This window comes from Procambarus clarkii, chromosome 60, assembly GCF_040958095.1.
Source record: "Procambarus clarkii isolate CNS0578487 chromosome 60, FALCON_Pclarkii_2.0, whole genome shotgun sequence".
Lineage (NCBI taxonomy): Eukaryota > Metazoa > Arthropoda > Malacostraca > Decapoda > Cambaridae > Procambarus > Procambarus clarkii.
In genome coordinates, this window is record NC_091209.1 from 15990858 (window position 1) to 16003397 (window position 12540).

At 46.2% G+C, this 12540-nt stretch overlaps 2 protein-coding genes across 2 annotated transcripts in view; one reads left to right on the top strand and one right to left on the bottom strand.

The window, feature by feature from the left end:
* The window catches only part of l(2)37Cd (general transcription factor IIIC subunit l(2)37Cd), a 126999-nt gene that overhangs the window by 23406 nt on the left and 91053 nt on the right, over positions 1 to 12540 (bottom strand). The window lies entirely within an intron of this gene.
* On the top strand, positions 3768 to 4280 carry LOC138353891 (variable charge X-linked protein 3B-like). Its single transcript, XM_069307309.1, has one exon. The coding sequence runs from the start codon at positions 3768 to 3770 to the stop codon at positions 4278 to 4280; it is 513 nt and encodes a 170-aa protein (XP_069163410.1).

Here is a 12540-nt window from a genome sequence, read left to right on the forward strand (position 1 = left end):
TTAAATTAACTTAAATCTAGGCACGAAGCCGCTATTACTGGAACCCGTCCTCTTACAAATAACGTCGCTTTTGGCTGGTATGCGCGCTATGGCCAAAAGTGGACGTAATTTGAAATGAAATTGGCTCACGAAAGTGACGTACTGTCCCGTTTTCTGTTTGAGTCGTCCGGCTTACTCGGAAAGGTTAGGAGAGGAAACTTTCAATTAACGTTTTAAAACTTTATGAGAATTTCCTGCCCACCTAACCTACCAGAGGACCCTTAACTAACTGTTGTTGAAAAAAAAATCTCAAATTTATTTTCATTTTCAAATTACGTCCACTTTCAGCCATACGGGCAAACGGCCAAAAGCGACGTTATTTTTAAAAGGACAGTAATGGGCTGAAAATTAGACGCCTATCCCACACCTCTGGAAATAAAGAACATAACGTTTCGGTCCATCCTCGATGACTGTATAATGTACAAATTTAGGCAATTTGCTCAGTTTTCTTCATTAATTAATTTATTTATTTATATACTAGAAGGTACATTGGGTTTGTTAAAAGTACATAACATTGGTGTTCTTACATTCTTGCAAAGCCACTAACACGCATAGTGTTTCGAGCAGAAGCGCTTTGGAGAACAATTATTGCATGTGCTCTGAGGATTGATTTATTTGCGAATGTAATATCCTAGTGCTGTATTGATTGAAATATGAGAGTTCTCAGTTTGTAACCTAGCACGCCAAAAGGGATTTTCTTCTAAACATAAACAAAATTAATTAAAATGTACATACAGTGTACATTTACAGTGTAAATGTTTAGTTTCTTGATATTTATTGTGAGATTTGCGAGTGTTCATTTTACATTATTATATTAAAAGTCTGTGTGCCTTATCCTTATCATTAGGTCACGTAAACAGCGTCAGACGCGTGATATCTTAGTCGAGGTAAGATGGCCATTGTTTGCACTCGAGCACCACGGGGGGGGGGGGGTACTGTATTAGTTGGACTCCGGTACCCCATCACTGGAGTCTAAATAATACAGCGCCTTATGACTAGGGTTCAAATGACGCAGCGCCCCATGACGAGTCCAAATAACGCAGTGCCTCCCCCCCCCCCTCCCCTCAGGAGTCCAAATAACGCAACGCCTCATCACAGTCCAAATAACGCAACGCCCTGAAGTCTAGGACGCAGCCTATCTACTGGTGACAGTAGCATATGAACCATACAGAAAATGTGGGGCAGTTGCCTGCTGTCGGCGGCTGGCGGTGCTCTGTGGCGCCCCACATGACACCCAACACCTATTCTGTTAGCCAGCGGACCTGAAAAACCAACACATTATAATCTCTCGCACCTCCTACCTGCTTGAAAAGATGTATTGGTCTTGAAGGATGCCTGGAGAGTTTGGTCCTTGTTGCCGGTGTTACTAGAGGCGGTTTCCAGCCAACCAAATCTCAGGAACTGGTCCCCTTGTTGCGTGAGTAATCAAGTGCCCATCAGTTTAACATCAATTGGTCTTTGATATATGGAATCGAGGGGTACGAGTCGGAACAATCGTCACGCTAAACCTGCCTCTATGCCCTCCACGCCCAAGGGCTTTACCGGTTGCCTAAAATGGCTGCTGCTTATGTCTGTAATGCCAGAGGATGAGCGCTTGTCAGTTATCCTTTTCACGCCGGCAACAAATGGCATGAGTAAGGAAGCTGGCGAAGGGCTGCCCTCTAGGGGGGAGGGCACGTAAAAATATTTCTTTTTCATGTTTAGTCGTTCAAAAACACATGCTGTAGTAGCGAGGGATCTAACGCGATGCCTTCGGATTAAAAATGATCATATTATTCTGATAATTGTTAATATAGTTGTATATAATGTGAACTAGACACTGATGTGTTAACACAGCGACACAATATTAAGCTTTACAAAACATTCATTTTGTTCCATTCCATCACAAGACAAACATCACCAAAGTTCACACATAACCACTAAGTCAAAAACCTTTTCGGTATTTACCCTCGCAAACAAAACATTCCAGAGATAAACTATGTTTCAGCTGGATGGCCTCAGAGGCTTCCAAGTGGAGCGTCTTAGCCGATAATAGGTGTTGTCCATGAGGAAGGGAGTCGGCCTGGGTGCTGGAGCGTGGGGTCTGAGCGCCCTCAATGCGACCCACAAAGGGATTCTGTCCCCTCTTGTTAGCACTCAATCGCCTATTGTGGACAATGACAGTCACCGGCAGGGAATCATCCGTTGACACACTGCGCGATAATTACCAACTTTGCTCTTTTTATTTCGCTTTTTGAGTTGTAATTTTTTGTTATCTCGTGTTGATGTGCGCAAGAGTATCTGCAGCCTAATGGTATTTTGTTACTTTGTTCTATTTTGTGTGTTCATAGTATGGTCATCTGCCAGTAACGCCTTTTAATGTCACATATCTAAGCATTTGGCCATAATTATTTATGCTAGGTGAACAAACGCGAAGAGTTCCTCTCTGACCAGAATTCGAACTCAAAGTCGCTATCGAGGCACCGGTTCGAGTTATCCCAAAAGTGGAATAACCATTCTGTACAACTGAACACAAGATAACATTTCAGAGTTTCAAGACTGTGTTGTAACCGTGGACATCTTCAAGAGGAACTAGATTGTTTCCTGCAAGGAGTACTGGACCAACCGGGCTGTGGTGGGTATGTGGGCCTGCGGGCCGCTGCAAGCAACAGCCTGGTGGACCAAACTCTCACAAGTCAAGCCTGGCCTCGGGCCGAGCTTGGAGAGGTAGAAGAACTCCTAGAACCCCATCAACCAGGTATCAAGCCTGAGTGGTGAGTAAGTACCATATACCAATCAGTCTCACAGTGGTATGGGCTCTTCCGACCTGAGTGCTCCATAAACCCGAGTCCTGGTCCCCTGGCACGCGGTTGTGTGGTGGTTAACATGAAAGGCTTTTAGTTGATAAAGACATTGGATAGCGACCTTTGTTAGCGAAGGTGTTGGTAGACGCGTATGTGTCAAAGACACAGGCGAAAGATAAGGTAATGATGGTCCCAAGACCAGAGGCTCGCTTCCTTAACGCTTGAGGGAAGGTGGAGCGTGGGATCACACTTCAACTCAACCAGAAGTAAACCGAAAAAGGATTCCATCTCGACCAGAGGTAGACTAGAAGGAGAGTCCATCCGACCAGAGGTAGACTAGGAGAGTCCATCCGACCAGAGGTAGACTAGAAGGAGAGTCCATCTTGACCAGAGGTAGACTAGAAGGAGAGTCCATCTCGACCAGACGTAGACTAGAAGGAGAGTCCATCTCGACCAGACGTAGACTAGAAGGAGAGTCCATCCGACCAGAGGCAGACAACTCAAAACGAATAAAATGATGACTGAACCAAAGATAACAGGCTATATAGATAACAAGAGTGAGCACGATGAAGCAAGCAGTACACAGCCGTAGTGCAACCTGAGCTCCAAAGAAAACTTACAAGGACACTTATTAAAAGAAAATGATCAATGTTTCCCTTGCCTATACTAATTTAAAAAACTATTGAAAGTATTTTTTTTTCAATTAAAGCCAATTACCTCAAGTGCTGGACCAATTTTTGAAGTGATTACTGAAGAAGCTGCTTAGGTAATTTCTTTAATTTCTTTAATACGGCTCCAAAAGTTTGGCAAAATGTTGCAATTACGTGAAAAGCCTCGAGTCAGCAAGAGGGGGGGGGGGGTAATTGCTTGTGACTCGTCAAGTTGTTGAGGGTTGCAGCCTGCAGGAAGTCACCTGTGACTCATCAGGCTGTTGTAGAATCACTTATGACTCACCAGGCTGTTGTAGAACCACTTATGACTCACCAGGCTGTTGTAGAACCACTTATGACTCACCAGGCTGTTGTAGAACCACTTATGACTCACCAGGCTGTTGTAGAACCACTTATGACTCACCAGGCTGTTGTAGAACCACTTATGACTCACCAGGCTGTTGTAGAATCACCTATGACTCACCAGGCTGTTGTAGAATCACTCATGACTCACCAGGCTGTTGTAGAACCACTTATGACTCACCAGGCTGTTGTAGAACCACTTATGACTCACCAGGTTGTTGTAGAATCACCTATGACTCACCAGGCTGTTGTAGAACCACTTATGACTCACCAGGCTGTTGTAGAACCACTTATGACTCACCAGGCTGTTGTAGAATCACCTATGACTCACCAGGCTGTTGTAGAACCACTTATGACTCACCAGGTTGTTGTAGAATCACCTATGACTCACCAGGCTGTTGTAGAATCACTCATGACTCACCAGGCTGTTGAGACTGGCATCTAGACATTGATGAATGTTTTCTGCTGATCAGAGTTATTGTTGTTGTCGTAATAACTCCCCAGAGGGCGATAGACCTTAACCCCAACATCAAACCAAACCAATTTTCCAAAATCTAGAAAATTAATAATTTTTTTCCGGAAATACAACAGGACAACTAAATTTACAGTTACCGAGAAATATTATGTCTCGTTTTTTGTGTGTGTGTAACATTTACTTTAATACGATAGCCAAGATATTAACATCATTGAGAAGATAGGTCGCTAATTAGAAATGGGTCTTCGCCCCCCCCCCTTTCTCACACTCATCAATCCCCCTCCCCCCCCCCCTCCTCTCTTACATTTCTCTACCACCTACTCCATCCTCCTCCTCCTCTGCCATTCCTCATTTTCTTTTCTACTTTCCATTTCAATTCCCCTCCCCCTTGCTCTCTTTTCTCCAGGAAGGAGTGCAGTTAGAGTGGGTAACAGCGTAGGGAGGGTAGTAGGGGAGATTGTGGGTAGGGAGGGTAGGGGTGGCGGTGGGTAGGTTGGGGGAGGAGTGTAGGGAAGGCTTGGAGGAGGGCAGAAAGGGTGGGGGAAGAAAATGGGTGAGGAAGGCGGGTGTAAGGTGAGAGAGGGTGTAGAGTGACAGTATTTTTACGTCAGGTGCCACGGCGGAGAGACCTAGTTTATTCCCCTGGGGCCAGAGGTCACCTGGGGGTGTGTACTGGGGGTCTCCATGGGTGCTGGGGAGGTGTAGTGGGGTCTCCATGGGTGCTGGGGAGGTGTACTGGGGCCAGAGGTCACCTGGGGGTGTGTACTGAGGTCTCTATGGGTGCTGGGGCCAGAGGTCGCCTGGGGGGGTGTACTGGGGTCTCCATGGCTGCTGGGGCCTCCGTGGGTGCTGGGGGTGTGTGTCGGGTGTACTGAGGCAGGTATGGGATCTCCTATGAAGCATAATATGTGTAGAGTGCACTGGAGAGGGGTATGGGGGTCTCCTAGGTGTACCGGGGAATATAGTGTGTGTTGGGGGGACTGGTAGCCTGGAACATTGACTGTCTGGGGGACTGGTAGCCTCGGAAATTGACTAAGGGACAAATCACCAGTTATTAAGGCACCGAGTGGCTAATCCAATCCTGCGCTTCTAGAGTATTTTGTGTTTGATCAAAACTCCGTGACGGATCAAGTAGAGGATTCCCCCCCCCCCCCTGTTTGCTCTCTCTCTCTCTCTCTCTCTCTCTCTCTCTCTCTCTCTCTCTCTCTCTCTCTCTCTCTCTCTCTCTCTCTCTCTCTCTCTCTCTCTCTCTTATAAAATCAGCTGTACAGTGTTTTTATTTTTATCAACACGAATATTTATACTATTATATTATTGTTATAAGCGTACATGAATTAAATAAGTTGCCAATGAATCATTCATTGCTGCATTTTGTGCATATGGATGCCCATTGACTGTGTACTGGACGGGTGTTTGGTCTAAGGGTTATCAGCCTCTGAAGAGGGTTATTAATACCACCACAACAGTTTACTGACCAACCAGCAAGTATACTTTAAGCCCTCAACGCAGTTTAGGACTAAACTCTTAGGTTGTGTATATATACTGAGGTGTATATATACACACACACCTCTCTTGGTGTATCTGTATACTACTCTAACTCGCAGTTCGGTTAATTTAGTTCTCCACTCACAATGGAGGATCCCGCGGGTTCGATACCCCCCCGGGGAGGGAACAGAAATGGTTTGTGCACGTTTCTTTTAACTTAATGCTTCTGTTCACCGAGCACAGTAATTATGTGCCCGGGAGTTAGCTAACTGTTGTGGGGGTTGCATCCTGGGAGAGGTGAGTAGTCGACCTTGTAGGGGGCCTCCATACAAGCCTAAAATTTATTAACAATAATTTGATAAATAAGCAAACTACAATTTAAACATCTAATATATATATTACACGATATTAAATCTAAATTAAGGTATCATAAAAATAACAATACTCTGAGGGATTAGTCCTACGCCCTAATGTGCAAATTGTCGAAGCCTGTATTTATATATTACATGCCCGAGATGTTGTCAATAAACACGGGGAGATTAAGAAAGAAAGTGTGGAGGGAGATCCCAGGGGAGACTCGTTAAAATTGGGATCGATGTAATGACTGTCGGACCCCGTCGCCCCTATGCCAAGCTCGCTCTAATGAACAGACTCCACGTTGAGTTTATCGTGTGGGGGGAAGCGGTCGACGCAGCTGCCCTGGGCCTCTCCATCACGCCACATTATGTATATAAATTCAAGGGTTTTATTGTGCTTGGTAATTAAAATGTGAGAGGATGAAAGAAATAACAGCTGACTTTACGGACAGATTGCGTGCGTGTGTATACTGTTTTAACTGAGATTGCGGGGTTTGACCTTCAGCTCCTGAACCCGCCGCTCAACTTTCGGCTGACTGGCGTACTTGGGCTATATTATACCTATTTTTAAGTCCATATTTTGAGTGAATCTCAACTGCTTATCTAACTTGTCCTACTTCCGTAACACTGAAAAGGTCTTACTAATATCCCTGTGACTCATCTGTATGTTCAGTTTCCATCTGTGTAACCTTGGTTCTGGTTGTCCAGCTTGTCTATAACCCGGAGCATTGTTACGTTGTGACCAGGTTCCTAAAAGCCAGGACTTCTTCAGTAGCGTGAAATGTAGTTCCCATTGGTTATCTTTTGTTGTAAGAAGAGAGTGCGCGATCGAGATATTACATTGTTGTGAACAGGAAATATCTTGGGTTTATCGAACTCTGTCTGTCTGTCTGTCTGTCTGTCTGTCTGTCTGTCTGTCTGTCTGTCTGTCTGTCTGTCTGTCTGTCTGTCTGTCTGTCTCAGTCTGTCTGTCTGTCTGTCTCAGTCTGTCTGTCTGTCTGTCTGTCTGTCTGTCTGTCTGTCTGTCTGTCTGTCTGTCTGTCTGTCTGTCTGTCTCTCTCTCTCTCTCTCTCTCTCTCTCTCTCTCTTCCCCAGGGTGCAACCCACAACAGTCGCGTAACTCACAGGTATCCATTTTACTGCCAGGTGAACACAGTCATCAGGTGAAAATAATGTGCCCGATCGTTTCCATCCTGCCCGGCCATTGGTTCCTTGATATAAGCCCAGGACGCAGACCATCACGTAGTCTTCTCTAGAGAAATTTGGTGTGATGTCTGCTCCCTGGTTCTTCTCTTCCTTGGATATCTGCAGTTGTTCTCGTACAAAATGGCACATTGCCTTGGATCTTTTTTTATAGTCGCCAATCCCTATTAATTTGCATTTGTGTGAGTTGCACTCTAACAGCCACTATTTGGTCCACAATAGCAGCCTCTCCAAGTCTTTATGTAAGAGTTCGCAGTCTTCTCCTGTGTTAGTTTTATTAAAGTATTTGCAGAAGATATTATATACACAGTTTGAATAAATCGAAATTTTAAGTATGGGTAAACGAAGAGGTGAAGGGAGGTGGAGATGGAAGAGGTGGATGTGGAAGGGGTGGATGTGGAAGGGGTGAAGGGGGTCGGGGAACAAATAGAACATACTCTTATAAGTTAGACAAATACATAACTGCCAGATATACACAAATGCGACATATCTCAACATAAAATAAAACAAACACGCAGAAGTTGAAATATACAAATACCAATAAAGGCCCAGCTTTTAATCCAATCATTGCCAACCACTTCTGTCCCACTACTTCGCCTCCCTCCCCCCCCTGCCCATCCCCTGCACCTCCCCCTGGCGGCCAAGTCCTCAACGAGCCATCACCAAATATTCATAACCCCTCCCCCCAGATAATGAGGTGGGGGGGGTGAAGGGGCGAGTGAGCAACAAAGAGCAATTCTCACGGTGTGGTGGACAGGACCGCGGGGAGCGGGTCCCATACAATGTTTGGTGGTCACCGGGAGAACTGTGTGCTCTGGAGCCTTATATACACACACCTGTTTCCTCGTCCCTGTGTGTGTGTGTGTGTGTGTGTGTGTATGTGTGTGTGTGTGTGTGTGTGTGTGTGTGTGTACTCACCTAGTTGTACTCACCTAGTTGTGTTTGCGGGGGTTGAGCTCTGGCTCTTTGGTCCCGGCTCTTAACCGTCAATCAACAGGTGTACAGATTCATGTGTGTGTGTGTGTGTGTGTGTGTGTGTGTGTGTGTGTGTGTGTGTGTGTGTGTGTGTGTGTGTGTGTGTGTGTGTGTAGTTAGTTCCAGTCAATCCCAATTGTGTAGGCAAACAAATAATATTCCTTTACCTTCCCTTGTGACCTCCGTTGTTTACCATATATGTGACCTCCGTTGTTTACCATATATATATATATATATATATATATATATATATATATATATATATATATATATATATATATATATATATATATATATATATATATATACAAACGACTTAGAAACAGGACTGAACAGCAACGTTTGCACATTTACAGCTGGTACCAAACAAGGACTGAGCCTAGGTAATGATAATAGTGGTAACAGATACCAGCTACACAATGCTAAAACTGTCATACCTAAATACCCCACAAAAGTCCTGATTAACAGGGATCTAATGCCAAATGTATACATGTTGGAAACACAGCAGGAAGGATAATGGTGAGTGTAAAGGTGTGGAGAGGGTGTAGAGGTGGGTGTAGCAGGTATGGGGTGGGTGTGGAGGTGTGTGGTGGGTGTAGGAGGTATGGGGAGGGTGTGGAGGTGAGTGGTGGGTGTAGTAGGTACGGGGAGGGTGTGGAAGTGTGTGGTGGGTGTAGCAGGTACGGGGAGGGTGTGGAAGTGTGTGGTGGGTGTAGCAGGTACGGGGAGGGTGTGGAAGTGTGTGGTGGGTGTAGCAGGTACAGGGAGGGTGTGGAGGTGAGTGGTGGGTGTAGCAGGTACGGGGAGGGTGTGGAAGTGTGTGGTGGGTGTAGCAGGTACGGGGAGGGTGTGGAGGTGTGTGGTGGGTGTAGCAGGTACGGGGAGGGTGTGGAGGTGTGTGGTGGGTGTAGCAGGTACGGGGAGGGTGTGGAGGTGTGTGGTGGGTGTAGCAGGTACGGGGAGGGTGTGGAGGTGTGTGGTGAGTGTAGCAGGTACGGGGAGGGTGTGGAGGTGTGTGGTGGGTGTAGCAGGTATGGGGAGGGTGTGGAGGTGTGTGGTGGGTGTAGCAGGTACGGGGAGGGTGTGGAGGTGTGTGGTGGGTGTAGCAGGTACGGGGAGGGTGTGGAGGTGTGTGGTGGGTGTAGCAGGTACGGGGAGGGTGTGGAGGCGTGAGATTGAGTGGTCAAGTGGAGGTGGCAGAGGACACATACCTCCAGGACTTACTACATACCAGAAGTGTTCACGCCAGGACCACCTCCTCCCCGGCCTCCCTACTGTGGGGGGGGGGGGGGGAAGGGAGGGAGGGAGGGAGAGAGAGAGATATATGTGACAACACCTCTCCCCAGGAGACAGTACTCCTACACCCATTGTACACCTTACCCCAGGTGACACTCAATGTTATCAGATATCAAATTACTGAATTATTGGTTTCATAAACTTGCAATATTTACACACGCGCGCGCGCGAAGGAAGCAAGAGGCTGAACACAAGGTACCATCTGGGAGGTGATATCCTGCAAGAGTCAAATAGAGAGAGAGAGAGAGAGAGAGAGCTGGGGGTTGATATCACACCGAACCTGTCCCTAGAGACCCACATCAAAAGGATATCATCAGCGGCATATACTAGACTGGCCAACATAAGAACTGCCTTCAGAAACTTGTGTAACCATTTTGTTGTTGGTTGTCAGGTAATATCTGGCGGGGCTCTGGTTATGTGAAGAGACCATTTACCATATGTTCCATGACAGGCCCCTTGATGTTCGTGCAGTGTTAGGCGCCTTGGAAGGGATCGTCTTGTCTTGTCTATATATTAATTTCGTAAAGGCTGACCTGCCCCAAGTGGGCATGTGAAGGTTTAGACGACATTCTTCTCTTTCAAAGTTTTTTGTTTGGTGTCAGGAGAGATTTTCATGAGCAAATGACAGTCTTCTTGTTCTTATAGAAGATTATTGATGCCATCTTGTGATTGGTGTAGGTAATGGTCACCTCTACCGACATGAAAAGATTGTATTAACAGTATACTATGAGAGCAATAACACTGCCAATTTGCTCATGAAAACCTCTTCTGACGCCAGTAGCAGTGTTGTTAACATCAGCAGCAGCTATAACACCATTCTCTCTCTCTCTCTCTCTCTCTCTCTCTCTCTCTCTCTCTCTCTCTCTCTCTCTCTCTCTCTCTCTCTCTCTCTCTCTCTCTCTCTCTCTCTCTCTCTCTCCCTCACCCTAGTCATGTTTCAACGCGCGGGTCGGCTCGGGTGTCGGGCCCGTGTGAAATGAATGGGCTGCTGCAACATGACACCCAGCCAGCAGCCTCCACACACACACACACACACACACACACACACACACACACACACACACACACACACACACACACACACACACACACACACACACACACATACACACACACACACATACATACACACACACACACACAGGATTACTATACACACTCGAGAAGCAGGCGGGAGTAAGCGGAAAAGCACTAACATGGGTAAGGAATTACCCTACGCGAGAAGTCGAACCGGCGTAGCTGTTGTTGTTTTAGATTCAGCTACTGGGAACAAAAAGTTGCAAGTAGCACGGGCTATGGTGAGCCCGTACACCTGCCACAGGAGCGGGGCTGTATATGACTGGGGTAGGGTAACAAGCGGGGTACCTCTAGGATCGGTGCTGAGACCTATACTTATTCTCATTTATGTAAATGACCTAACTAACTTGAGTCTTATATATCGAAGACCTAAACAAGCCGCAGAGTTGGTCTGAGAAATGGCTGCTAGTGTTGAACACCAGCAATTGTAAGGTGATGAAAATGAGAACAGGCGCCAGGAGACTGAGAGGGTGAAGGGGAGACTAGCACCATATAACGACAAGAGAACAAGACCTGGCAGTAGACTGAACACCAAACACCTGAGGCTCATATAACAGGATAAGGTCAGCATCATACTCTACACTATTGTATACTAGTAGGCAGTCATCTGTCTCAGGAGACTATGGCGTTGTGCTCTGGCTGTCGGTCTGGAGTGGTCTCTCCAGGGCGCAAAGCCAGGGTAGGTTGATATGGAGGAGAAGCTGTCACCCATGCAGCAGGTCCCCCCTCTCCACGGCGCAAGTCTCCAATGGAAAGGCAAACGCCAATACGGTTGGTTTCAGCGCCGTCGCAGGAATTCTCAGAACGAGGTTGAAGGTAATTGTGAACATTTCCTCTTTTTTCCACTATTAACATAATTAAGAGGCATTTAGATCACTTTACACCGCCTGTGTGAGATCATTTTTAGAGTATGCTGCCCCATCCTGGAGCCCCATCTTGAAAAAAACACATAAGGAAGCTCCAGAGGTTTAGGAGTCTAAAACGTGACTTGCCCTAGAATTGCGAGGGATAAGATATGAAGAGAGACTGAAGGAACTACCCCTGATGACGCTAGGAGAGAGGGGGAAGACATGATAGAGACGTATAAAATACTTGGGATTGATAGAGTGGAAAGAAGAGGAAATGTTCACAATGAATACCAATAGAACACGAGGAACTTGAGAATCAGACGAGTCACAGACGTGTGTTAGAACGTTTTCTTTTAGCTTAAGACTAGTGTGTTGTTGTTGTTGTTTACTGGGAAGAAAATGTTGCAAGCAGCACGGGCTATGGTGAGCCCATTATGTGCCTCTGTAACCCTTTCCACTACCGCCCACAAGATGGGTATGGGGTGCATAATAAATGAACTAAACTAACTATGGTGCGCCCGTCGTACTCACCTGGCATAGATGTGCGCTCTAGTGAGAACCTGGAATGACCTAAAAGAACTGGCTCTAGAGGCAAATTCTATTCATAGCTTTAAAAGTAGATAAAATAGGGAAATAGGTCAAGTCATTGTATTTTACAACCGGCGGCTAGAGACGTGGAGTTTAAGAGCTAGAGCTCGATCCTGCAGGCACAAAGAGGTAAATAGACGAGTGCACACACACACACACACGCACCATCAGCGGCATATGCTAGACTGGCCAACATAAGAACTGCCTTTAGAAATTTGTGTTAGGAATCATTCAGAACCTTGTATACCACAGTTTGTCAGACCAATCCTGGAATATGCAGCTCCAGCCTGGAGTCCACATGTAGTTAAACACAAGAGAAAGTTAGAGGAGATTCAGAGGTATTCCACCAGACAATTGAGAGGCGGGACCAAAAGCCAAAGCTCAACCCCCACAAGCACAAGT